Genomic DNA, 25874 nt, shown 5'->3' with positions numbered 1-25874 from the left:
AACATTCTCTCCATTCTCTCAACACCTAATTCCCATCAACGGAACTGCCCTCCCGCTCAAAATCAAACTCTAATGCACGACCGCAATACATGGTGTGTATCAGGTAATGAAATATGAAATAGGCAGTCTATCCCCGATACATCTGTGCAATTTTTATCTAATCGTCATTGAGGCCAACTTCAGAGTTAGACCGATGTACGCTGTACAGTGACGCTATCTAGGGGTAAGCTCAATTGGAGTTTCACATCAACCCGTCAGACTCCCGCGGTTGCAGGGCTCTTGCAATAGAGGGTTGCAATGTACGGCTCTTACAAGGCCAGCCTTATCACATTTTACTGCAGAAGTCACACAAATTGGTTATTCCCCAACGTAGATAGCTCAAATCGCATCGTCCTTTGCGGCCTCCATATTTTCACCATGTGTGCCATGTGGCACGTTTCAAATCGGAAGTAGGTCCAGGATCGTCATCGATCAAACATCCGATGCATATGCTAAAGCGCTAATGATGATGACGATTCATGGTGTTTAGAAACTCAATTTGAAGTCATAGAAGTCATATGTTACTTCAGATGGCGTTGTCAAAGACTTCGAATCAAGTGTTGAAGTCAACGAAACCCCTCAAAGATGAATCAAATGCGCTGTACGAAGTAATGTCGAAACATTATTGAAGGAACGGCTCATTTCTTCAGCAAGCTATTAACTCGCATTCTTTCGGGAAGGTTAATAAAAAGTTCTACATCGCATACACGTGTCCGCAACGCATTAAATCCTACCCGTAGAGGCAATCCAGCTCCTCCTACTTTGGTAATCGCACCAAGCGGCACAGACCTCCTCTTAGCAGGTCAAGAGAAACCCCAGCATCTGAGCCTCAGGTGTGTCTTCCGCAAAAGGATATATCGTAGCCGAATCTGAGCACCTCTAGATCTCCATTGCGACCTTTCATGCAAGCCATACCTGCTTAGGAAGTGACGTTGGTCGCATCTCTCACATCTTTCCGACCCTATCGCTTGGGCGGAGTGAATCACAAATTTCCGTCAGGCAGAGACATCCCGAAGCATAAACCGCGAGCCCGATGAAGCCGATGAAGCCGTGAATTTTCTTATCCGAGAAATGAATGAAATGTTAGAGCCAACAGGGCTGCATTAGTTTTAAGACCGGTTGTATCAAGTGAAACTACCTGAGGCTAGAGAGGCTAAAACGCGCCAAAGCTTGAGACTTTAAAGTTAGCTCTAGTACCTAGACTCAGCTTCCTTCCGCGTCGTCACACACTCGCCACATGTGGCTGTTCAGTTATCGAACATGCCGTGTAGCCGCCTAGGATTCCTTAGAAGTAAGACGCGACAGGAATATCTTCTTTCAATCCATGGATGAAACCTTAAGAAATTAGAATCCTTTTTTGGAAACTATTAGTAACTTCAGTATCGAATGAAATACCAATCATCTTAGTAGAGCATTGTTTACTTATATTGCCTAGATGATTAGTAAATCAGCATGCTTTAACTTCATCTGGCGGGAGATTGGCCAGCTGTTTGTTCTCTCGCCAAGGAACCCATACCAGTTCAAGGCCGAGCTAATTGCCATTTCTGACTACCATGTCCCTTGTTCACGTGGTCTCGAGCTATCAAGTCGGAATTCGGAACGTGTTTGTATTCATCGGCTTGGAAACCACATGATATTAAGGTGATATGTAATCTAAACATGGGCTCAACTACCGAAATCGTGATTCGTTAATCCATGATCCCTAACATGTGCATCTCCTATGAGATGAGCGGAGCTATGTCGTGAATCCTCAACAAATCCACTCGAATCTCGTGGCACCATCTCCGAGTTGGTAAATATGCTTGTGGCAAGTGACCCAGGTGGTTGGTCCCAACCTATCTGACCCGGAGATTTTCATCCGGCGATTGTCAACAGCGAAGGCGGGGAGCATATCTCCAAAATCCACCCTACCAAGTTGATATCATCGTGATTATTCGTAGACTCTTGAAACATAAGCCGATTTTGTGAGCTTGTATCCCAAGCCCGACAAATCCGCAGTCTAGAACGACACTATGCAGCATCGTCACAGACAAATGATTATACCGCCGTAGACCGAACACCAAACTCCCCCATCCCATCCTCAAACCTCCCCCCTAACCCTCTCAACCCTCCTAACCCCCCGTTCCGCCCTCTCCACTCTCCCCTCCACAGTAGCAACAAACTCCGCATACCTAAGCACATCGCCCTCATACCACTTTCTTACCACAGCCTCGCTCCTAGCCCTCAGCTCCGCGATCTCCACCTCCTGCGCGGCCTGCGTGGCCTCCACTCCGCGCATACGAGGCAGCAGCGCCGCGAGCAGTGCCGTGTGCGCCGGGTCCGGGATCGGCGTGTCGGAGATGGATGTTAGTGCCGATGCGGTGGCTGGGTACGAAGCCGCGGCGCTGAGGACAATGGCACGGAGAGCGTCGGTGGAGAGGGAGGAGGGCGGGATGGAGGGGGGTGGGGGTTGGAAGAGGGTTGGTTGGGATTTATCTGGGATTCGTTAGCTTGGTTGTCTACTCGAGTTTATAGAGGAGATGGTAGAGGGGGGAGAATGGGTGATGGGGAAAAGGCGCGAGGTGGGAAGGAGACAAAGGGAAAAGGTGAGACGTACAGAGCTTGAGGAGTTCGGCGTATACGCGCATTCGTTGGAGGAGGACGCTGAAGCGGTGCTCGAGCTCTTGCATACTTCGGATTGCTGATACTTTGGGTTGTTGGGCTGTGTGGCCGTATAGAACATGTTCGATGCGGAGGAGGCGCGCTTCGAGGAGGGATATGGTGGAGAGTGTCGTTTTGTCTAGAGTTGAGTCCATTGGTTCCATTGTGAATGATTCGGGTGCGATGAGTGCGCGAGGGTTAATTGGGAGAAATCAGCGATAGTAGAGATCCAGGTAGACAGTGATTGTTTGATTATAGTCGTAAGTAGCGAATAGCTTCTCGCAATTGACTTCCAAGTCGGTATATTCTGTTTGTATTGTTGCATTGAAGGTTGATAAAAGATAAGGCTGAACTAATGCCGAGCTCCGTTTTTTTAGAAGCTACATAACCCCTGTCCAAAATAACTAGCCGGTAATAGCCTAACCCGTGTTATGAAAGTCAATTGATTGGCCAGAAACGAAGTGCCAGCAGGCGCCAATCTTTTAAGTCTCCAGATATGGGAAGATTGGGGAGTGGCTTTGACGACAACTGTCAGCTGAATTACAACATATGTCAATACCGCTATTTTAATCAATATCATCAGCCAGATACATTTATGTAGCAGAGGTGCCGTCGCCTTGCTACTATGTACAGTAACCGACCTCCAAATCGACTTCAATCCATCGAACGCGAAACCTAAGACCATTCATCCGCTCTAGCTAGGGAGAGAAGACCTCAAGCGTTAGGACGAGTTACACGCGTACGCACGCAAGGGGACGTTACTCGAGGATCGAGTTACCTTGTATTACTGGCAAAACCATTCAATATTGAGACAATAAATCTTCAGCGCAGCTAATTGCTGCTGAAGGGGGATAGTTGTTGAACGCATAAAGTGCCTCCTGGGCTATTATGCCTAATTATTCGACTATTTCTGGAGAGGGCTCCGCCTCGGCTGGCGATATGACAAGGTTCGTAACTCTGTGAATCTACTACTGGGGGCCATATATGAGATGATAAGTGCTAGCAGCTAACTTCAACTTCGTCGTATAGACAAAAACGTGCTCGTGGCCGCCAAAAGGAGGGCGGAGGAGGGTCGGCGACCATGATAAGCAGTGTGGTCAACCTCCTCAACACTATTATCGGCGCCGGCACATTGGCGATGCCCTCCGCTATGTCACATTTTGGAATGGTCATCGGAGTTATTGTTATTATATGGTCAGGATTCACATCTGCTTTCGGTCTTTATCTACAATCTCGATGCGCACGATATCTCGACCGTGGATCCTCATCTTTCTTCGCCTTATCCCAAATTACGTATCCGAATGCGGCTGTAATATTCGATGCTGCGATAGCGATTAAATGTTTTGGAGTTGGTGTATCGTACATGATTATTATCGGGGACTTGATGCCGGGTGTTGTGGAAGGGTTTGATACCAGGGCCTCTGAAATACCCTTCCTAATGGATCGCAATTTCTGGATCACCGTCTTTATGCTCGTCATTATCCCGTTAAGCTTCTTGAGGCGACTAGATTCCCTGAAATACACCAGTCTAGTAGCTCTCGTTGCTATTGGATATTTAATCGTACTGGTTGTCTATCACTTCGCCGCAGATCCCCTAGCTCCTAGGGATAAGATTCGATTCATCTCATGGGGAGGGCCTGTGGAAGCGCTGGCTAGTTTACCTGTCGTCATATTTGCATACACCTGCCATCAGAATATGTTTTCGATTCTTAACGAGTTATCGAACAACTCTCCCGGAAGGTATGTATCTCTAGTACAAATGATAGATGGCTCTATGCTGACAATAATCGTAGTGTCATGGGTGTGATTTCTACAAGCATCGGCTCTGCTGCTAGTATTTATGTACTTGTCGCAATTACCGGCTACCTGACCTTCGGTAACGATGTAATAGGCAATATCGTATCGATGTGTATGTTTATTAATGTCTCCTTTCTAGCTGCGGAGAAGCTAATCAGTTTATTATAGATCCTGCATCCATTGCTTCAACGATTGCTAAAGCAGCTATTGTGGTTCTAGTCACATTTTCTATCCCTCTACAAGTACACCCATGCCGAGCATCTGTAGACGCAGTTCTCAAGTGGCGCCCCAAGGATGTTTCCCGCCCACAAGCGCGTACAAACTCCCCTGGTGGTCGACCACTTCTCGCTAATGCAGCGCCGGCAAGGTCGGATCATGGAACAGCACCTATTTCAGACTTACGCTTCGCTATCCTCACTACCATAATCCTAGTTCTAGCGTATGCTGTGGCATTAACTGTCGTCTCGTTAGAACGGGTGCTGGCCTACGTAGGCTCTACGGGAAGCACTAGTATTAGCTTCATTCTCCCAGGTCTATTTTACTATAAGATCTCTGACCCGAACTCGATTCATCATCAGCGCCTGGCGAAAGAAGATGATGATGCCTTGTCGCCTCATAACTCTGAAGACGACGAAGAGGACGTGGATGATGGTCTTCTAGGAAGAAGTGTGGAAAGCATTCGCAGCGCAGCGAGTGGTTCGAGCGTCAAGAACACAAAGTCGCCATGGCGATGGCGGAGGAAGTGGAGGTGGGATATGGAGCATATCGACCACGAGGTTTTGAGAGGCGCATCACTGGCTTTGGCTATTTATGGTCTCTGTGTCATGGCTGTATGCTTGGCGATGAATTTGGTCGGTACTGTCGTGGCGCATTAAGCTGTAATCACCCATCACCTATTTACCCCGGCCGAGGTTGGATGGGCCGGGAAAAGATTATCAACATCATCAATTAGGACAGCGCATTTCTAAGGAAGCATAAGGGGTTGCATTGCGCTCGTTCGGTTTCCTTTTTACATCATTGGGAGTTCGAGGTCGTCATTCTTGTATATACTTAAGTATTGATATTCCCAGCATGAGTTGGTGTTGGGTTTGCTGAAATTGTACATGATCATACCGGATCCTGATTTCTTATCTCATCTCACGAACTCACAAGTTCTAAGGTTTTATCGACATTAAACATCCAATGTTGGTGATTTATTATAAAATCAAACTACAGAAGAACAAACTGAAGCTCACGTCATCTCACCTTTTCGTCAGGGGAATATTCTCCACTTATAAGGCACACATGGAAGCTGCGTGGCGGGGTCGGCGGGATGTTGCCCCACCATAAAAGTAAAAAGTTGAACTGATTATCAAGCAAGCTTGGAAATATCGACCTCCTTCCAACTTACATATTCAGAAAACCATTTCCCGGAGGCAATTACAAGGGTTCTACGTTTAAATACTTTCCTTAGACTCTATTTATTCCGTATCACGATTTCGCATTTTCTCAAAACCTACCTTGATACCCAGCAGCCCCTCACCATGTCCGCCCCCCACCAAGATGACCTCGACGATGCGCCCGAGCTCCTCGACGCCGAAGATGCGCTTGAGGAGATCGTGGACGGCGAGGGCGACATAGCAATGGACTCCGACGATGAAGAGCCGGAAGAAATAACCCTACACAACGACAGCATGGCCTACTTCGACGCCCACAAAGACTCCGTCTTCGCCATCGCCCAACACCCGACACAGCCATCCCTCATCGCCACCGGCGGCAGCGAAGGCGACAGCCACGACGCCCCAGGAAAGGGATACGTCTTCGACACCAGCCCCGTCGTCGGCCGTCCAGTCCTCCCCGCAAGCTACAACGCGGACCCCAACGCCCCAGCGCAGAAAAGCACGGAGCTGAAACCGCTCTTCACAATCGACGGCCACAGCGACTCCATCAACGCCCTCGCCTTCACCCTTCCCAACGGCGAGTTTTTGGTCTCCGGAGGCCTGGACGGCAGACTCCGCGCATACCAACTTTCCTTCTCCGCCCATAACAAACCCACCTTTACCTTCCTGGCCGAGGCCCAGGAGGTGCCCGAGATAAACTGGGTAGCGGCGTGTCCGTCCTCCAAGGTCCCGAATACGATCGCCCTAGGCGCTGCAGATGGCTCTGTCTGGGTGTATACGATTGATGCGACGGACGCTGCGGCCCCGCTGCAGACCGTGCAGATCTATTATCTGCACACAGAGTCGTGCACGGCGGGCGCGTGGTCGGCTGACGGAACCTTCCTAGCTACGGTTTCGGAGGATAGCTCGTTGTATGTGTGGGATGTGTGGGGCGAGGCGGCGGCGAAGAACCTTGTCAATGATAATGGGCGGACCGTCGTTTCGCTTACCGGCAGGGACCAACGGTTCGGTGTTGAGGGCGGTCTGTATTCCGTTGCTATAGATCCGAAGTCGACTTTTGTTGCTGTGGGAGGCGCCAGTGGTGTTGTTAAGATTGTTGGGTTACCCCGGCTGGGCGCGGACGCGACTCCCGTGAACAGCAAGCAGAGCAAGACGAAGGCGAAGGGAAACGAGGCGGGAAGCGCGCAGGGAGGTGCGATATTGGCAGATTTGCGTACGCAGTCGGATGGTATCGAGACGCTTAGCTTTTCCCCGAACCAGAACTTGCTTGCGGCTGGGAGTGTGGATGGGAGTATAGCCGTGTACGATACCGCGCGCCGGTTCGCGGTGAGGAGACATATTAAGGATGCGCATGAGGAGTTTAGTGTTGTTAAGGTCGAGTTTGTGGCTGGTCTAGGCGACGGCTGGGTGTTGACGAGTTGTGGTATGGATGGTGTGGTTAGGAGGTGGGATTTACGGGGTGCGGCTATTTTGAGTGACAATACTTTGGTAAAAGAGTGGAGGGGTCATAGGGGAGATGGAGAGGGTGGAGGTGTGCTTGGGTTTGTGGAGGGGACGACGGGTGAAAGGATCGTGACGGCGGGAGATGATGGTGTTGTGTTGGTGTTTGAAACTTAGTTTTGAGTCTCAAGAGGACTACGCGGTTAATAATGTGATTGATAATACCAAAATATTCATGCTAGACTAGGTACATGGACGCTTTTCTCTGACTGGAATGAACTTGCATAATGCATTATAATAGGAGTGCTTGGTCTGTTGTAGTCGATACTAAGAAATGCGACACTTGCAGGCTAAATAGAAATATTTGCGACCAACCTTGACTGTTCTCTATTCTAACTACCGGATAGGTACGTGGAGTGATACGGGTTGAAGTAAGGGGAGATGAAATTAATTGGTGTTTGTAGGTGCCTAGGTGTTTAGGAGTTTTCTGTGGGCAAATCATGAAGACTGGTGGTATTGGTATCAGATTTAAAAAGGGGGCTCAAGCAACATATACAGATATTGAATGCTTAAAACTGTAGAAAAGCAATTGTCATATCGTATTCTCTTCATCTATATTCTTAATAATTATCATATCGAAAATTTTCCTTCCTAAACTAGCCGATTTTGTGGTTTACCCCCTGTTTTATATGGTAAACGGCTTAGTTTACCCCCCTCCGATAAACTGGATTTTTACAACCAATATAGATGCAAATTACATAAATTTAAGTCTCAAGGCGTATGATGTTATAATCTAACTTTTCCATTATATCTAAAGACCCTCATATACATGAAAGATAAGTTCCGCTATTGCGTTGATGAAGACTCGGGGCTTACTTCGCCCCCCGAGAGGTATCCGACGCACAGATTTTAGAGAATGCCAACGTGAAGATTTTCCAGCGTAATCGTAGATAATTATTAAATGAATACGGTCATTACATGTGATGCATGGTATAATTGGAGTCTGAAATTTTACGATGCGATGTCTAGGAAAATGTATTCAGTCATTTAGGGAGCTGACTAAGCAAATTCTCACAGCAGAGATTTTCGCTAACAACCAAGCGACATCACCAACTGCCGGGCTCACCTGCGGTGTTGGTGGCCTGATGTTTCATGATATGGGCCTCTTATGAAACGGGAAACTTTCTCGTTTGAAACTTCATCGTTCTTCGAGATATGGAAAGGAAACGTCATCAACGTGTTTCACGACGTCTCGAAGACGTGGCAGCCCTTCTCGAAAGAGACCCAGGCTTCTTAATGTCGACGTCCCTTTTACTACTAGCAAGCCGAATTATGTTTAACCTAGATGAATTCTACTATCCCCCGATAAGTCAACCGGGTACTGAAGAGAAGAGAACTGTGATTTGCATGTTAGTCCATCTTCACCTATCAAACCTCTCCTAGCACAGCCAAGTCGTCATGAATCCCCCTGTAATAATTACAGATTCGAACTTTGTACTGTTTCTCTATTATTTCATGTGAGGTACCTGGGTACCTATGTGAATGCAAGGTATAAACAGGGGAAGGTAGTGTATATACAAACAAGCGCAAATATCGTCGCTCTATATCCATCAAATCCATGTAACGCCTCGCGACAGACCAACTGCCGGGTATAATGATCCGCAATAATTCTATCATGGTCGCAGTTCGAAACACTAAACGCCAGGCATTCGCTTTCTTAACTATGCCATTCCTTAAACACGAGTAATCCTGTCTAGTCGGGTGATGATTATGACCCGTCGGCCCACACGAAACCCATACCGCCTATTAACCCGCTGAGGATGAGGGCGGTCAATATGCCGGCGCCGGCCTTGTCGGCCGTTGTGATGGCTCTCGGCTGAGAGATCTTGTCGTCGTCGCTTGAACCCGCGTTCACGTTACCCACAGACGAACCTCCGTTTGAGGAGGTATAAGGGGTGGGTGCACTATCGACCAGAGGAGCTATGACGGCATTGAGCGCATTCATTTGCTCTCCTACACCGTACTCGCCGTCGAAAGTACTCCCCTGTAACCAGCTGAACCCGCACGCTGTCCCATCCGGACCTTTGTAATCTGTTCCTGAGGCTCCAGAACACTGCTGGGCGACTGCCTTCGCGTTAGACTTTATTAGGGGCATGATGGTGTCGTAGGTAAAGGAGGCGAGCTGCGTAGTTAGAGCCATCCAACGAATAAGGTGACCCTTGAAAGACTGTTGATCCACGTTACACTTGGCCGATGTTTTTTCGCAACTTGGTTCCCACATGACACCGTTATCGAAGAATACGTTCGATGTAGCGTTGACTATTCCTGCAACACGTGCCTTCCAGGTGTCTGAGCCGTTGGTGTAGTTGTACATGTTAGCAGCGCCATGCATAAACAACCCGGCGTTATAGGTGAACTGGGCCGCGTTGATCGCGGTACAGTTGTCGCTACCAGCATTTCCGGCACCATCTAGCACGTTGTAGTTTGAGTTGATGAAGCCGACGGATTGCTCCCACTCGAAAATTTTGGTCGCCCAGTCAGCATACGTTTGGTTACCAGTATATCGAGCTAAACGCGACGCGACGTTGAAAAAACACCCATTGGATACGGAATTCTTGTAATTGTAACCGTTGTTGAACGTATAAATTTGCCAGCGCATTCCGCCGCCGCAGGTGTCGGGTTCCCACCGGTTGACATACTCGTTATAAACCGCTTGCGCCAACGCGAGCCACTGTGGTTCGCCCGAAGCCGGATTTGTGAAGTTGAGCTCAGCAGCGGTCATTGCTGCCATAGCCCAGAAGCCTTGATCGTCGTTTCCTTCAGACTTCGTCTGATTTGAAGGCATGAAGTCGGCATCGTCACCTGCCTGGTGTTGGAGAGCCTGGAGGGTAATTTCGTTATACGTCGTGTCGCCTGTGAAAGCCCAGTACTCTACTAAGAGCCCGAACATCGCGCCCGCTTCCCACCCTGCCGACTATATTAGCTAGGGGTCAAACTGGTTCGCCATCTAGGTTGAACGTACAGTAGTATGGGTCAGGCAAGTTTCCAGGAACATCACCTGTGTTGTTTCCTATTACTCAAGTTAATACGAATGACTCTTGCTTCGTTCTGAACTATTGCTATAATACCTGTATAGTACTTGACAAGACCATAGGCGACCGTACTCGCAGCCGACTTGATGGAGGCTTGGCAATATTAGCATCGTTATCGCGTATTCTGTGGTGTAAATATCTCACAATCACTTGTCCAGTCAACGTCAATGGCTGACACTGAACTAAACAGCAAGCTCGAGGCGCCGACTAGAACTGGTGAGAAATGCATGGCGCCCTGATTCTAGACTAACTGAAGATCTAGATTCTAGGTTGAAGGATTGGAGAGTCCGAAGAAACTGGACTTGAAGGTTGTTAACATGAGAAAATGGCAGAGTAAGCGGAAATTTGTCAAGGCCCGATAAGCCAAAAACATGTCCCAAACGATCGACTCGGTATGCCCACTATATTTTTACGATTCTTCATGGACTTCCATGGGCTTGTGGATCTAGCTCCGCCCGATTCTCGTGGGTAAATTACGATTATGTCGTGAAGGACTCCACCTAGTCATGTCAATGGACATGACTTCTGTGGACCTGAAACTTGCGAATATAAAGCCAGTGGACCGCCCGGGCTGGTAGTGAAAGGTAGCATTCATTAAAGGAGTCTTTGTTCAGTCAGTTCTAGACGAGAAACACCCGACAAACCGACCAGAATAGATCTGAATGGACCAGGCGACCCTATTACTCGTCACCAGACGCCAGTCTCGATACATAGCTCGTAAGTGGTAGGGGTGGCTTACGTACCCTCCGCTAGATCAGATTGAGCAGTGTTGCATTTGACAGAATTGGTCCTATCGTTGGTTTCAAAGCGAGGACGAATTAGCGTGATGGATCCACCGTTGACGCCATGCCTACGCGTACCCATTCCAGCCCATCCCTATTCCCACAAGTTCCCATAAGTTCCCATAAATTTCCACAATAGGTCTCCAGAGAAATGGACCGGGTCTGTGCAATATGTTCACGCCGTTCAAGCAAGCTTTTCCATCTAGGGACCTAGTCTTGACCCGCTGGGAGGCTGAGCTTGGCCTGCATGATCATCAGGGGAATCGTAGAACAAGCTTTTTTTGCCGTGACGCAGACCTGGTAGAGCCCTATTTCGCTGGGCTGAGGCGCGTTTTGTGGATTTTTTACTGTTGGTTTCGCGCGTCCGGACCGAATGGGGGCGAACACGGGCTGCACAACCCGGTTGCACAACAGCATACGAGAAGAGAAATTAAGATATGCATGAGCTGATGAGGTAGTACTGGTGTGCAGCGCAGTCGCATATAATACCGCCGTGTCAGTCATCAAACTTGATCCCTTCTACTCTGCCGCTTGAATGGCTCGAGACATTCTGGACATTGTGATATTTTCGATTGAAACCCGAGTAGTGACCTAATAAGATTACGGACCACAAAACTCAACTTACAATCACTCTTGTTGGTGTCATTTACTTCAACTGTTTCCTTTTCCCCATTGAAATAGCCGTTCAATAATAACTTGATTTCTGATTATTTCAAATGAACAAGAATAATACCGAGGCTTCCGCGAACACGAATAGATATGGTGATAAACTTGATGGAATCAATTCACATTATTAATACAATGGATAACCCTTGCGATGAAGAGTGTGTCGATTGGGACAAAATGCTACCGAAAGTTGTATTTGGCAAGATGAGTCTGCAAAGCTCGAGCAAGGCATGGGAATAGCTGGGTTGATTTAACTCCGGATTATGTAACCGCAAATGCTTATATAATATTACCTAGTACTATGTAAGGGGGATGACTCAGCGAGATTCAAATGAGTTATGTAATCAAAATGATTATATCATCTCCCCCTCCTTCATTTCAAATTTGAAAAACAACAGCAATTACATACTATCTAATAGCGCATGGATAGCAAGTGCGATTTACATACAGCCATTTTGGCTTTCCTCAATATTTTCGAACTTAAATCATTTTTCTATTCCAAGTACTCTGTATCATACTAAAGATTGTTGTTCGCTCGCTTACTCGTTAAAAGAAAGGATGGTGCAGACAATACCGCCTGTCAGCGTCCCTGAAGTAAAGACCAGAGTCTTCGCTCCACCCCTAATTTTATCACTACCCCTAACCTACCGAGATCCAGTCCTACAGCATCGCGGTCTAATATTTGATCCAATCAACGGAGACTAGCTTTCTTCCTGAGCTTAACTACGCGCCTTTCTTGTGCCTTGTCTAAGCTGGTGGCTCACCTAGTTAAGATTACTAATGCAAAGTATAGGTACACCACCATCGATATCACCTAGAACAAAGAAATCAGTTTTATTAGGTATTTTTATATAATTCGGTATGTAGTCTTTGTTTCCATAGCTGTTCCTATGAGTTACTACGAGTAGGTACCTACCTAGGTAGTTAACTAGAATATTTCATATCTGCGAAGCCATTCCTAACACTTTTACTCATTGTATTACCCCACTATAATCACATTTTTAGTCACTGTATTACAGTAGGTTCAGTTCACTATCTCCACCTTACAATGACTTTTTTTAGCACTTAACTTCCCTGTAGTATAGTTGTCAACACTTTATAACTAGGTAGTGCATAAAATCCATACATTAACAACCTGTACTTATCTACAGACATCAATCAACTTCAACAGTATTATACTACTCAAACATACCTAGTACCTCAAGATTCAAGGCTTCCAAAAGATAATATAAAACCATTACCAATAACAAAATGGTAACCCACCGCCGCCGAAAGCTGAGAGGCCTAGCCATAGTTGGACTCATTAACTTTACCCTTTTCTTTGTTCATACCTAGTATTGACTATAATTAGATACCTACCTAAAGATATCGTTCTTCCTAAGTATAATTATGAGCATTTAGTGGGCAGTTGAACTTACCCATACATAGTATGAATAAGGAATATCTCAATTGATATATCTAATAAAAGGATGATGTGAATCTGTGAGGTTCTCGGGGACTGCCACAAAAAGGAGTTGGGGGCTACATACTCAGCACTTAAGGAAAATCTTAGAACCCTACTTTCTTTTGTTTAATATATAGAGATCTTAGGGAGGTAAACCACACGGCAACGAGACGCTCAACTAATAGCATCCTAGCAATTACAAAAATTTAATCAATCACTCCCTTACTTCGCCCCCGCAGGTAGCACATGGGCTTGTGTGAGCACAAAGTCAAACGCGCCAACGTGTCTCATGCCCTCGTTTTATCATATGTGTATTTTAAAGATTCATTCCTTTTCATTCCACTCACCTTTCTATATGAGCAGAATTCTCCTATAAAAAGCAAAAGTGTCCGGTAATCTGTATGGCTACCTTCCTAGCTAGCCCTGTTCAGGCGTTCGTGATCGCGTCGCTGGTCGTCACTGGTACCTACCTCTATAGTAAACTATACTATAGACGATTCAAACAGAATGCACACCTTCCTCAGCTTCCTTCATCTCTCCTCTGGGGGCATCTTATGGCTTTCGATCGGTATACAAAGCAAGGAATCCCAGATCGCCACCCCGGTGAGTATTCCCACCATGAGAACAATCGGAAGTGAGAAATTGACATTGATCTTCAATAGATATCATCTTTGCCGAAATGCATCGAGCGCTGGGAGAACCGCCGATTATGCTGCTCGACAACTGGCCCATCGTTCCACCTATGGTCATAGTTGCGAGCCATGACGTTGCCGAACAAGTATCAAGACCTTCGACTAAGTTCCAATTTAGTGCACCGAAATCATCGTCGGTGGACCGCATTGTGAACTTGATCGGTCCGAACTCTATTTTACTCAAACAGGTAAAGAATCCATCACTTGACTTTCCTGCCGATGGTACTAACCTGCCACAAGAACGAGAAATGGAAATCAGTTCGGAAGAGATTCAATCCAGGCTTTGCACCCCAGCATTTGATGACTCTTCTACCTGTCATTATAGGGAAAGCGGCTCCGTATCTTCAGATCCTTGACGAGCTCGCCCATGCTGGGGAGGTATTCCAGTTTGACCAACCCACGACGAATCTAACTTTTGACATCATCGGAGCGGTAGCTATGGACGAAGACATGGGCGCCCAACACCAGGATCCAGCTCATCAGGGTGAACTCATCCGCATGTTTGAGGAACTAATCAAGAGTCTGTACCTATTGGATATATGTCTTGAAGCGTAGAGCTAACATCCATCAAGCATACGCAGACGATAAGCTTCAATTGCCTTGGTGGTTGATGCCCCGTGCCCACCTAAGGCGGCGGCGTCTAGGAGGCCTCATCTCACAGCAACTAAAAGCTATTGTGTCGCGAAATTTCGAGGAGATGAAAGTCAGAGAGCATCAGGGCCAGGCTCACAGCAGATCCCGAAGCATCTTAGCCCTCAGCCTACAAGATATTGAATCGCTCACACCTGAGATCATGGAAGAGACGTGTGACCAGCTAAAAACGTTCCTCTTCGCTGGTCATGATACCACAAGTACCACTATAGTCTGGAGTATTTACGAGCTGTTCCGAACACCGCATGCTTTGAAAGCTGTTCGCGCGGAGCTAGATAGTCTCTTTGGACCGGGGGCTGCACGAGATCCGGCCATCGTCCGCGATAAACTCTTATCCCCTGAAGGTGCTGAGATCATTCACCGGATGACCTACATCTCTGCAGTTATACGAGAAATTTTGAGACTACACTCCCCTGCTGGGTCTATTCGCGTGGCTAATCCTGGTTCGGGGTTCTCAGTTTCCACGTCGCGGGGTGAATACAACCTCGACGGGAACTGGATATACATCAATCACAATCTTATCCATCGCGACCGTGCTGTATTCGGAGATACGGCCGACAATTTCGTTCCGGAGCGCTGGCTAGCATCTGACGGACTTCCAGCCAGTGCGTGGAGACCGTTCGAAAGGGGACCGAGGAATTGCATCGGGCAGGAGCTAGCAAATATCGAGACACGTATCATCATCGCCATGCTCGTCTGTCGATATGAGTTCACCAAAGTCGGCCTCGGGGAGATTGATTTGGAGGGTAACGGCCAGCCGACGGTTAACGCTATAGGGCAGTTCAAGGTCAAGTCCGAGCTATACTCTGTAAGTGCGAAGGACCCCAGATAAAAAAAAAGGCTTCGGTACTAATATTTATTAGACGATACAGATCACTGGCAAACCTGTTGATGGGATGATGATGAAAGTTAAACTAGCTACAGAAACTTGATAACTACCTAGGTACATGTCATTAGTGGTCATTCTAGGCTAGATACGGTATTTAATAAGTCTGGAATAGATGGAATCTTGGATTGTGTATATAGCGTTCTATTTTATTAACCAATTTTTGGAGAGATTCTTATATTCAATGTGCTATTCTTCTCCCTGCCTAGGCAGATAGGTAGAGAACATATCTGGTATCATCAACTCTGGCGATTTAGGCCATCCCTTCAATCGCCATACAGGGGTCTATTATCCTAAAATAAAGAAACGAACTGAGGACCCCTGCATAGGGGTCAAAGGGATAAGGCAGTCGTCCTATTCCCTTACATGAAGTCTCTTCCCAACTTTTTAAATACTATAATATCTTCGCACTATCTTATGTCGAATCCCCGTACCCTAGGTAGGTACAATTCTTGAATTAGGAAAATGAATCTTGGTTGTGCTACATAATTAGGTGATTATAAGTTCGTCGAGATCCCCCAGCCTCCTTTCAGTCTCAACTTCCATTTTCTTTATTCCCTGCCTAATAGACTTCATCAGAAAGTTGGGAAACATAAAACACACGATGGCAGATTCTTCTGAGTTTCAGCAGTACGAGTCATCGACCTATTGGGTCGCACCAGCCAGAAATTTCCGAACCTCTGCGCGACTCCATCTACAACATCTTCTATTCCAAAACACACTTGGCTATCTTCTAGAGCCTCGAGTTCAAGGCTCCATCTCAAGCTCAACGCAGTCGGAATTGAAAGTCGCCGATCTTGGATGTGGCAATGGCGTCTGGCTGAGCGACCTGGATGAAGAGCTCTCTCGGAAGGGCATATCCGCGAGTTTGGATGGCTATGATGTCAATCCAATTAACTTTCCAGCGCCTGCCCATCTTCCACAGTCAATAACAGTGAAAAAGCTTGATGTTTTGGCGAGACCACTACCCCAAGAGATCACAGGTGTCTATGATATTGTCCACGTGCGGGCGTTTACTAGCATCATAGTCAACGCGGATCTTGATCCATTATTGTCTACTGCACTAGCCTTATTGAAGCCAGGAGGATGGCTTCAATGGGAAGAGTTGCGAGCCGATAGATACCTTGTCGAGTCGCCTTCTCCAGAAATCTCAAAGTCTGCTTGCGAAACTCTTGTACATATCGTACAGGCAGGTGGGAAAGCAAGGGGCGCAACATACGAGTTCCTGGGAGAGCTGGACCAGCATCTAAAGCAGTATGGCTTCACCGACGTCCATATGCAGACGACCGACACACGAAAGAGGGATTGGAAAGCCTGGACTGAGGATTATTTGATGATCTGGGAGGAACTCTCCGTATTCTTCCCACCCAAGGCAAAACAGCCCCAGGCACCCATGACGAGAGAGTCTTGGATAGACTTGTTTGCAAAGGCCGTTCAGGAAACGGAAGAGGGCGTTGCAGTGCACAATGGGAGCGCCGTAACCGTGGTTGGACGCAAGGCCGCATGATGATTTCCTACATGATGTTTAACGACTAGACCTAAACTTGACCTTATGGGTGTCCACAAGTTCCAATAGAGACCGTTCTCAATTTGTCCCTAAATAACGCCTACGGTTAATTTTCTTTTAAAGTCAGGTTTTATGTCTTTTGACAATATAAGAGTGTTTATGGTAATGTCATTATAGTTATAAGTAACGATAGACAATCCGACATGTAGTTGACTTTCTAAGTTGGAAATCGACGAGAATGGCAAGCTTAAATCGTATGCACGTGGAGTGTAGATGGGCGTAGTCTCGAATAATGACGTATCATATTGTCAAATAAATGATTGGTCGTAAAGGTAAGCTAAATCCGTTAACGGTTCCTACGCGTAAATCGTATACAACTCTGTGAATATTAAAATCGTGAATTTTGAAATTCATCCAAACATTTTAATTATAATAAACAAATTCAATTCTAATAATTTAAATAAAATAAAATACTCTCACGACTCTATTATTAGATAATTAATTAAGAAGGTATGTTAAAAGATGGCATATTGAAAATTGCACTTTAGTTGCCCAGTGAATATAATAATAGTTCTACGTGACTGTGTGTTGTGATGACATCTATGGATGTCTGTCAACGGTTGCCTGGCACACTCGCTCCTCGCACTCGTGTGCATAACTAAAATGCAGTCCTTATCTATTAGTATCTATTCTACAATCATTCTCGCAACATTTCACACTCTCCTTCCTTCCTCACGCAACCTTCACATTCTCATCTGTTCCCACACTTTTACATTTCATCGCGCAACCCGTCCACACTCACAACCATACATCTTTCACATAACATTCTTTGATCAGTTCCATTGAACATCGTCAATTTCATCATATAAGTTCACAAAGCATTACAAGGTAAAGTAGCTACATTATTTCACCCCGCATTGCCGGCATATCATCTAGTTTACCTCGTGCTCGACACCTTACATTAACAACATGTTCCATCCAGATGCCAGCAGAGAAAGCTGAGAACGGCTCTGTCGAGGTCGCCGACAATTCGCTCTCATCGAATGACGCCAAGATCATCAACGTCATTCTGAAGCACTGCATAGAGAGCGCCAGACCAACCTCCGTGATCTGGGAGAACGTCTGCAAGGAGCTTAACTTCAAGACCGCCGAGGTTGCCCGCGAGCGCTACCGGCAGCTATGCAAGAAGCACCACTGGTTCGAGGGCAGCAAGGACAACATGCCAACCCCGACGACGAGCCCCAAGAAGCGTGCCCCCAACCAAGCTGCGACCTCCCAGCTTCCTAAGGAGAACGGGGCCACGAGCGCTACTAGTGGTTGGGAGGCGGATGTTAACAGCTCCACCCCCGTCAAGAAGCGCAAGTTGAACAAGATGGCCCGAGCAACCAAGCAGAAGACCGTCAAGGGAAACGATGCTAAGAAGCGCTGTACCCAAGCCAAGCGCGTGGTGTCGGATAGTGACGAGGCCTAGTCCATAATAGCTCTTTGTCAGATCAGCACTCTATGTGGACTTGTTCGATTCGCTGCCAAGATCGCAGGTTTATATCAACTGTCGTAGAGTGCTAATGTTACAGAGCTTTTGACATGGTCGCCGGCTCCTATTCATGTCAACACCATCATAGTCGGATAACGCACTCGCATTAATGTCACTTGTTAGGCCTTTAGCAGTCCATGTCACTCCTGCTAAGCAACGCGGTCGGGGGTGTTACCGGGGGATTGTCGTTGGAGGTCGGCCACTTTACGGTCATTATATTGTCGACCTGGTTGTTTTGTCTCGCTGGTTTCCTTTGCGGTTGGGCTATGTTGTGGTCATGAAACCACGAGTCGTTGGCTTTCGCAGTGTAGTTAGGATGGTTTGGTTTGTCGAGGCAACTCGGTAGTGCAGTCTAGTCGCAAATCAGTGTGTAATTGACGTCTTCATCCCAAATCCGATTGGTCAATCCTTGTGTGCCCCATCCCCCTATGTTCGATTTGAGCCAATTGCTTGCGTCCCATATTCACCTGAGACATTGTAAAAGAATTATCTTATATAAAATCTTTCCTTCTGCTATTTTATCGTTGACGTAGGAGGGCTGTACTCGTAATTTTATCTTCTTTTCTCTCGTCTTCTTTTGTCTTCTCTTTGGCATTTGTCTAGACCTAAAAGTCAATGAAAGGGGTAAGCGGGTTTTACCCCTTCATGGTTGATATTTCCCCATGAAATTTCTCTCCGTTCTTCCCGTTTTCAATTGCAGGTATGATGCTTGTAATTCTCGAATATGGTTATTTATCCATTCGTAGTGTCTTGATAACGATAGCGATTTCTACCATTGATTGGTGAGATGCCAGCCACGATGCGCCAATACACCAATCATCTAACGTACGTTCTCACATGATCATGGTATAAAATTTACCCCTTTTACATAATTCATGGGAGCGGGGTTTCTATTGAACAATATTTCATTTTGAGGAAACCCAAGCCGGTCATTGGATGGACAGGTGATTACTGGCTGAGACAGCATATGTATTACCTAAGTGAGGTAGTTTCAACTATGGAGTAAGGTTAGACGTACATGTACGATGAGGTAGAATTATGCAGTGATCCGCTTTGGTCGACGATTCCCAATCAAGTAAACGTGGCTGCGTGGGCGAAGGGAAAGCCAAAGCTAGCAGCAGCCCAGAAAACCCCAAAGGAAAAGAAAGTGCCAGTGCCAGCACGAGAATGCGTCAGGTTCACAATCATACGTTGGAAACTCTGAGTGCGCTCATGATTAATTGGAGCATACAAGAGCATACAACCTCATAGGATACAGGTGATGAATCCCTGACTAATAACATTGAAATATATGTACCTATGGCAAACATTTACCATATATCTTTATATAATTGTGAAAATCGTCCTCGAATGCCACATCTGATCCCCGCATCTTGCTGCATGTCAATCTGAAATCATAACAATATTGGACTGGAGGACATCTAAGACATTACGTACTCGTCCTTGCATTTCAATGAACTGTTCCTCGCAAAATATTCCCTCATTTCTCTCGACCGAATCTCTCATTCTAGGCCAAATCACCCTAGAAACTTCAAAAATCGACCAAGATGTCCAGCGGTACAAATACCTACTCAAACTCTGCCAGCAAGAGAAGAAACAGTAGCGGTAACTACATTCTCGTGATCAACACCCAGCAAGCTCAATCCCAGAAAAGCTCCAATGGGCAGAGCCCTGGTAGTCAGACAACAAGCACCAAATACAGTGTTAGTCCAGACACGGACGACGATATTCTCTTCCAGATCGACGATATAGAACTTGGCGACGGAAGTAGCAAAAGCAAAAAGTAGCCAAGAACCCAAACATCCTTTCATCCGTTAATAATCACCAAACCCTTATTAATGACGAAAACTCTACGATGGAAAGCGAGGGAAAAGGGGCTCGTCATAAAATCTTGTCGGGGATAAAGACGAGGAAAACTATCACTACAGGTGCTTTAGAATATGACTTCAAGGCGAGCATGGCGTCATAAGGGACCTGATTTAACATTTCGCACTCGTCGCACCAACTGCAGCAGTTAGGATGCGACCGGTCGCCAAGAGGTGAAATGGGGCGATCCTATCTATCGCTAATCCCCCTAATATCATCTCAATTTAGCAGGCGTTCAGGACGGATATGGAAACAAAAGTAATAATAAAAGAAGGACGATACATCCTTCGCTATAGAGTGCAGTTCAATGTCATATTTAACATTTCTAATATGATGAAAAGTACTACATCTTACACACTCTCTTCTCTACGCAATTTCTCCAAAAATGAGGTAGCACTCTTAGTCCGCTCATGATCGTACCCGGCATAATGCCTCAGCTCTCCCACGGCCAACTCTCCGTATCTCCTCGCCAATCCGATATCACCCATACTCAAGTAAACCTCCGCGGCAATAGTATAAAAATCACCAATCTGCGCCGCCAACCCTTCCTTTTCGCATAAATCCAATATCTCATCAATTCTTTTCTTAACCAGTCCAGGTTTCCGCACGTCCGGGTCATCCAACTCCGCGAGCAGTTCTTGTATCCGGCCCCGGCGGCGATCCGATAGAGCGGTATCGTCTGGGGAAGCGCATAACGAACAACTGCAATTGAAGCCCCATTCTCGGATGAGAGTCTGGCGCTGCTCGGATGCAAGATTCAACGGTAAATCTGTCGTGGCAGTTAGAGGTTGCAGATCATTCTTAGCTAAAGGGGGACTCACAGCTAAAAGTTAGCTCCTCGCCGGGCGCGATATCCCTATATGCCACAACTTCCATCCCTAGAGTTGTTGAAGAAAACCGACTAAACATGCTAATGGAAATGTTAGTTACGGAAATATTTATGGATAATTAATTAGGGAGACGTACTTTGGTTTGCACGCATGATTTAACCTCTGCGATACTAAGTCAGTGCTCCCCTTTGCAAGTAAATGCATTCATTTCTTTACTTACAGCCACATCGACATACAAGCCTGAATGATCCACGCCATCCACCAGCACCCCAAACGCATTCGTGTTGATTATATCGTCAATGATATACCCACCCTTCGAATGAGCCAGTTTCAGCATCTCTAGCCCCTGCTTCTGAGGTAGTTGAACCGTAGCCCGATGAAGCAACTTCATCACGTCTTTGGGTTTCCAAGGCCTCGGGTCCAAAATGCGAACAATTACGGGATGTCTCAACATCACCACTTCGTCTTTCCGAATAGTGCGGTTTGCAACAACGCCCATGCCCTTATCTTTGAGATCCACAACCTCGTATGGCGGCGGGTCGGATACTGTCAAAGGGATGCCTCTGACCCATTCTTCCCATTTCGGATCAGGATCTTCGAGGATGCCAATTCCAGAAGCGGCTGTCTCTGGAGTGGTGATGAGACTTATTCCTAGATCTCCCCGTAGTTTGCTATATGTGTATACGCATAGCTTAGGGTCTGTTTCATTCTCGGCTTCCATGCACATCGGAGGATATGTCCATGGATGCCACGATCGCTTCTCAAATGCAGACTTGTCATCGACGGGAAGTGGGCACAGCAATTTTGATTCCCTAGGATTCAGCGGTCCCGCGGGATCAGAACTGCACTCCCCTGGGGGGTCAAAGTTGTATTCTTTGAGCCAATCGGGTACCTCGGCTTTTTGAGCCTCAGCGGCGACGTATACCAGTCGCAGAGCTAAAATTAGTATGCAATACTTCATGAGGTAGGCTTAGGGTGGTGGTGTTTGAAAAGAGGCGAGCGAGCATCTGGGCTCGCTGTAAATAATCGGAATAGATGAGTAGCACATCATTTTCATGAACGAATATTTTTGATAAGGACCTACATTTGTGGATGTTAACAGATTTCTACATTCAAACATCTCGTGTTGACTGTGGATAAGGGAGAAAACCATCGGCAGCCAAGGCGAAGACGAATTAGCCGACATGGCAAAGTGTAGATCTCTGAGGGCGCAACCATGATGATCTATGGTGGGATTTGTATGCGCGCTTATCTAAGAGGTATACGCCGATTTGATTCAAACATATTGAAAGTATGAGATCATCTCGTAGATATCCATATTGGTGGTATTTAATGATCGTACAGAGGTCAACCCACTCACCAAATTCGCGATTCAGCACTAGAAAAGCTGCACGCGAGGAATGAGACCAAATTGACAAAACCAAGCATGCATGTCCGAAAATAACCTCACTCTCAATCATCAATTGGGAATTTACTCACCAAATCGCATAAAACATCACAAGAGATCCTTGAACTCCGTGTGCGGCCAAATACGTCTCTTCGACTCGTCCGGTAACTCTCTATCCCAAGCCCACGTCTTCACCAGATCCGGGTCTAACGTGCCCTCCAACATCTTCACGACGTAAGAGCCGATTATGGGAAAGAACTTGAACCCGTGAAATGACCCTGCCGTCGCGACGTAGAGTCCCTTGGCGGCCGAGTGGGGCGATATGATGAAGTCCGCGCTCGGGGTGAACACATCCCTGGTATCGTATGAATAAAACTGATAAAATAAAGGGAGAAGATAATTCTATCAAATAAAAAAAAAGAGAAAAGAAACATACCAGCAAATACGATGCTCCTTAATCTCCCAACCCTCCCCGCGCTTCCCAAACGTCACCTTGTTAGCGACCGCAACGTCCTCGACAAGAACATCCGGGACCTTCCACTGGTCGTAATCGGACGGAGTCGGGGGTGCCGAGATCTGGCGACCGGAGGGCATAGTCTGAGTGTTCCTGAAAATAGTCTGCCCCCACCACTTCAGCTTATTATCCGCCGTAAGAGGCAATGTCCCGTTATCCGGACCTGCACATTAAGTAAGTAATCCCGACCGGAACCCAGAAAAGAAAAGGGGGAAATCTACCTCTTTCGGGCGGATTCTCCTGAATACAAACCGGCATATCCGCAAACACCTTCGCCGTCTCATCATCCAGCTTCGCCAACCCAGTCGTCACCCCACCGGCCAACATCCTCTCGCCCGCCAAAAAAGCATCATTCCCCGTCGCCGTCGCAACGCCGTCCAAGAACTTCGGCGTGAAAGCCCCAGTCGACAGAATCGTATGCGTCGCCTGCACCCTGACCCCCTCCTTCGTCAAAACCCCAACACACGCTCCCCCCTCCCCAAACAGCAACTCCTGAACCTCCCCCCTCACAAACCTCACCCCCAACTCAACCGCCCGCTCCGCAACCCTCCGCAACGCGCCCTTAGCATCCGCCCACCCACTCGAGCGATTGACCAACACCTTCTTCACACCCGTATAATCCGCCTGATCAAACAGCCCTCCAAACTCCCCCTTCGCCACCTCAACCTCCAACTCCTTCAACGCACTCGTATCCCTTCCCAACCTCCTATAATTCTCAATAACCTCGCCGGCGAAACCAGATTGACTGATCCAGTAAATCCCCGACTGGTGGTAGAACGGCGCCCACAGCGGATCGGAGCGCCAGACGTCCTGGGCGTCGAGCGCGAGCTTGCAGTACAGCGGGTCGCGGTAGTCGGCGCGGACGACCTTGTTCCAGTCCCAGGAGGCGGCGACGCGGGTTGCGTCGGAGGGCGCGTTGCGGTCGATGAGGGTTACTGATGCGGATGGGAATTGCGTTATTAGGTGTAGTGCGGTGGAGGTGCCGAAGACGCCTGCGCCGATGATTATGTAGGAGGGTTGTGCCATGGTGGTTTGTTATGAAATATGTTAGGTAGGCACGTATGAAGGTGGTAGGTTTGAAATAGAGGAGAAGGCTGTTGAGGCGGCCTATAAGACCCCCCTTTTCGGTATAATGGCATCGGTGGCGGCCTGCCCCTCAGTGCTCCGATTATAGGCCGAGATCGCGGCCAGTAGGGGTTATAGTTCAACATACAAGAATTAGCTTGGAGATAAGGAGATGGTTATACCTTTTCTTAAGTTGATTAATTTCTGTATTTATTTTCGGGTTTATTTTGTTTTTCCCAATTACCTATGAAAGCTATAATCGGAACCTGGCTTCATCTTTGATGGCTGGTCCCGAAAAGCTATCTCATTTCCTGGAATCTGAGCTTCCTCCCGAATCGACTCCTGCATACAGTTCCGCATTTCAGCTACTGCAGCTAAGATGGTACAAAGATCGGTTGGGTCACTATGGCATCGGTTCGGGAAAGCGCATGAGAAATCGTTGAGAGATGGCGTCTCCATCCCGTGCGTCTCGGCCCCTCAAGTTTGTCGTCCCCCTTCGTATAGCGTTTGTATGTGTCATAGACATACTTATGCCATTTGACTTGTCCGACCATCATAGTAGAGATGAATAGTATGAGGAGCGCCTGATCTTCGCTTTCATTGGACTCGGCTTCCTCCCTCTTCACTCTATAGCCCGTCAATTATAGGAGTATTCATGGTGATTTTTGATATGTCGTCCATTTCCACCATGTAATGACCGACTAGTGATAGGCGGAGTGGATGTCGATAGGGGCGGAAGTGATATGTATGCGGAGATCCTAGGCTGATCCATCTATCCTCATGTAAGGACCCAACAATAAAATATAAGCCTTGGAGACCAGTGAATACATCACCTAAGCCTAATAGACGCCTCCAACGAACTCATCATCCTAACTCTCTCCTCTCCCTCACCACCCCACTCCTCATCTCCTTCCTGAATCACATCGTCGACCGCGCCAACACTCCCCGTCTTCATCTGTACGATGCAATCATTCTGCTTCTGAAAAAACAGGGCGACCTCAACGACCTTCTGGATAGCACGCCCAGTACCTAGGACCACGACCTCGCCTGCATTCTCGAGACCCGTCGTCCCCCCAGTGTTGCCGCTGCCTTTTGCAGACTGTGAAGAATGCCGCTGTATAGCGCGGACTCGTTCGTCTAGTGACGCGCCCTTGTTCGCAGCTAACTTATTTGTGAATGCATTGCTTGCAGATGAGGCCTCGCGTAGATTCTTATCGAGCTGCTTACGTACGCGCGCAGTGATAGACCGAAAGGGCGTCTTGGGTGTGATATAGATGCGCTTAGAGGCACGCGTCGAGGGGGTGCGAGTTGGGATGGGACGTCTTCGGACAGTGGCTCCTAAATGGATGTTAATTCCACAATGCTTAGTATGAGCTGGTAGAATAATTCAAGTTACCTTTTGGTATAGCTGGCAGTTTCACCGGATGATTGGCGTCTTCGGGGACTTGCGCAGGGACATCCGACATCTTTTCCGTAGCCATAGTTATCGCGAATAGAACCTAGACTTGGTTCTCCCTCTCTCGTCTCTTTTCGATAATCCGAACACGGTGGTCACATCTGCGGATATAGGCGAATATTTCCACGCCGATTGACTGCGAAGGCAGCCAGATAGTGAACTAAACCTTGAAGCTTTCAAGGTTACTTGCATGAATGCTCAAAGAAA

At 47.2% G+C, this 25874-nt stretch overlaps 10 protein-coding genes across 10 annotated transcripts; 5 read left to right on the top strand and 5 right to left on the bottom strand.

Moving 5' to 3' along the window:
- Positions 1-1520: 1520 nt before the first annotated feature.
- Positions 1521-3003, bottom strand: GGS22DRAFT_166453 (uncharacterized protein). Its single transcript, XM_047961852.1, has 2 exons — positions 2636-3003; positions 1521-2514 (listed from the first exon to the last, which is right to left on the bottom strand). The coding sequence occupies exons 1-2, from the start codon at positions 2841-2843 to the stop codon at positions 2120-2122; spliced, it is 603 nt and encodes a 200-aa protein (XP_047817767.1). The 5' UTR covers positions 2844-3003; the 3' UTR covers positions 1521-2119.
- A 175-nt stretch (positions 3004-3178) lies between these two features.
- GGS22DRAFT_27861 (transmembrane amino acid transporter protein-domain-containing protein) lies at positions 3179-5658 on the top strand. Its single transcript, XM_047966681.1, has 4 exons — positions 3179-3626; positions 3709-4419; positions 4473-4588; positions 4645-5658. The coding sequence occupies exons 1-4, from the start codon at positions 3568-3570 to the stop codon at positions 5349-5351; spliced, it is 1593 nt and encodes a 530-aa protein (XP_047817766.1). The 5' UTR covers positions 3179-3567; the 3' UTR covers positions 5352-5658.
- Positions 5659-5800: 142 nt separating this feature from the next.
- Positions 5801-7565, top strand: GGS22DRAFT_166450 (WD40 repeat-like protein). Its single transcript, XM_047961851.1, has one exon. It carries the CDS (start codon positions 6000-6002, stop codon positions 7470-7472), a length of 1473 nt encoding a protein of 490 aa, XP_047817765.1. The 5' UTR covers positions 5801-5999; the 3' UTR covers positions 7473-7565.
- A 1335-nt stretch (positions 7566-8900) lies between these two features.
- Positions 8901-10997, bottom strand: GGS22DRAFT_27842 (glycoside hydrolase family 76 protein). Its single transcript, XM_047966680.1, has 4 exons — positions 10532-10997; positions 10424-10480; positions 10318-10365; positions 8901-10262 (listed from the first exon to the last, which is right to left on the bottom strand). Exons 1-4 carry the CDS (start codon positions 10614-10616, stop codon positions 9064-9066), a joined length of 1389 nt encoding a protein of 462 aa, XP_047817764.1. The 5' UTR covers positions 10617-10997; the 3' UTR covers positions 8901-9063.
- Positions 10998-13680: 2683 nt separating this feature from the next.
- Positions 13681-15554, top strand: GGS22DRAFT_195075 (cytochrome P450; the record flags this gene model as incomplete). The annotated part of the gene is made up of 5 exons (XM_047965609.1): positions 13681-13882; positions 13942-14159; positions 14212-14491; positions 14544-15430; positions 15486-15554. The coding sequence occupies 5 exons, from the start codon at positions 13681-13683 to the stop codon at positions 15552-15554; spliced, it is 1656 nt and encodes a 551-aa protein (XP_047817763.1).
- A 392-nt stretch (positions 15555-15946) lies between these two features.
- GGS22DRAFT_27825 (uncharacterized protein) lies at positions 15947-17215 on the top strand. The gene has a single exon (XM_047966679.1). It carries the CDS (start codon positions 16113-16115, stop codon positions 17013-17015), a length of 903 nt encoding a protein of 300 aa, XP_047817762.1. The 5' UTR covers positions 15947-16112; the 3' UTR covers positions 17016-17215.
- A 511-nt stretch (positions 17216-17726) lies between these two features.
- GGS22DRAFT_166447 (uncharacterized protein) lies at positions 17727-19112 on the top strand. Its single transcript, XM_047961850.1, has 2 exons — positions 17727-17903; positions 17998-19112. Exon 2 carries the CDS (start codon positions 17998-18000, stop codon positions 18484-18486), a length of 489 nt encoding a protein of 162 aa, XP_047817761.1. The 5' UTR covers positions 17727-17903; the 3' UTR covers positions 18487-19112.
- A 1450-nt stretch (positions 19113-20562) lies between these two features.
- On the bottom strand, positions 20563-22473 carry GGS22DRAFT_27777 (SET domain-containing protein). The gene is made up of 4 exons (XM_047966678.1): positions 21466-22473; positions 21382-21407; positions 21237-21325; positions 20563-21184 (listed from the first exon to the last, which is right to left on the bottom strand). Exons 1-4 carry the CDS (start codon positions 22204-22206, stop codon positions 20766-20768), a joined length of 1275 nt encoding a protein of 424 aa, XP_047817760.1. The 5' UTR covers positions 22207-22473; the 3' UTR covers positions 20563-20765.
- On the bottom strand, positions 22474-24311 carry GGS22DRAFT_195067 (FAD dependent oxidoreductase). The gene is made up of 3 exons (XM_047965608.1): positions 23368-24311; positions 23069-23309; positions 22474-22987 (listed from the first exon to the last, which is right to left on the bottom strand). Exons 1-3 carry the CDS (start codon positions 24170-24172, stop codon positions 22741-22743), a joined length of 1293 nt encoding a protein of 430 aa, XP_047817759.1. The 5' UTR covers positions 24173-24311; the 3' UTR covers positions 22474-22740.
- A 544-nt stretch (positions 24312-24855) lies between these two features.
- On the bottom strand, positions 24856-25860 carry GGS22DRAFT_27768 (Rpp20 subunit of nuclear RNase MRP and P-domain-containing protein). The gene is made up of 2 exons (XM_047966677.1): positions 25608-25860; positions 24856-25549 (listed from the first exon to the last, which is right to left on the bottom strand). The coding sequence occupies exons 1-2, from the start codon at positions 25690-25692 to the stop codon at positions 25041-25043; spliced, it is 594 nt and encodes a 197-aa protein (XP_047817758.1). The 5' UTR covers positions 25693-25860; the 3' UTR covers positions 24856-25040.
- Between the last annotated feature and the right edge of the window lie 14 nt (positions 25861-25874).

This window comes from Annulohypoxylon maeteangense (genome assembly GCF_022496945.1).
Source record: "Annulohypoxylon maeteangense strain CBS 123835 unplaced genomic scaffold GGS22scaffold_11, whole genome shotgun sequence".
Classification (NCBI taxonomy): domain Eukaryota; kingdom Fungi; phylum Ascomycota; class Sordariomycetes; order Xylariales; family Hypoxylaceae; genus Annulohypoxylon; species Annulohypoxylon maeteangense.
Note: the sequence above shows the minus strand (reverse complement) of the source record. Positions and strands in the feature narration are given on the sequence as shown.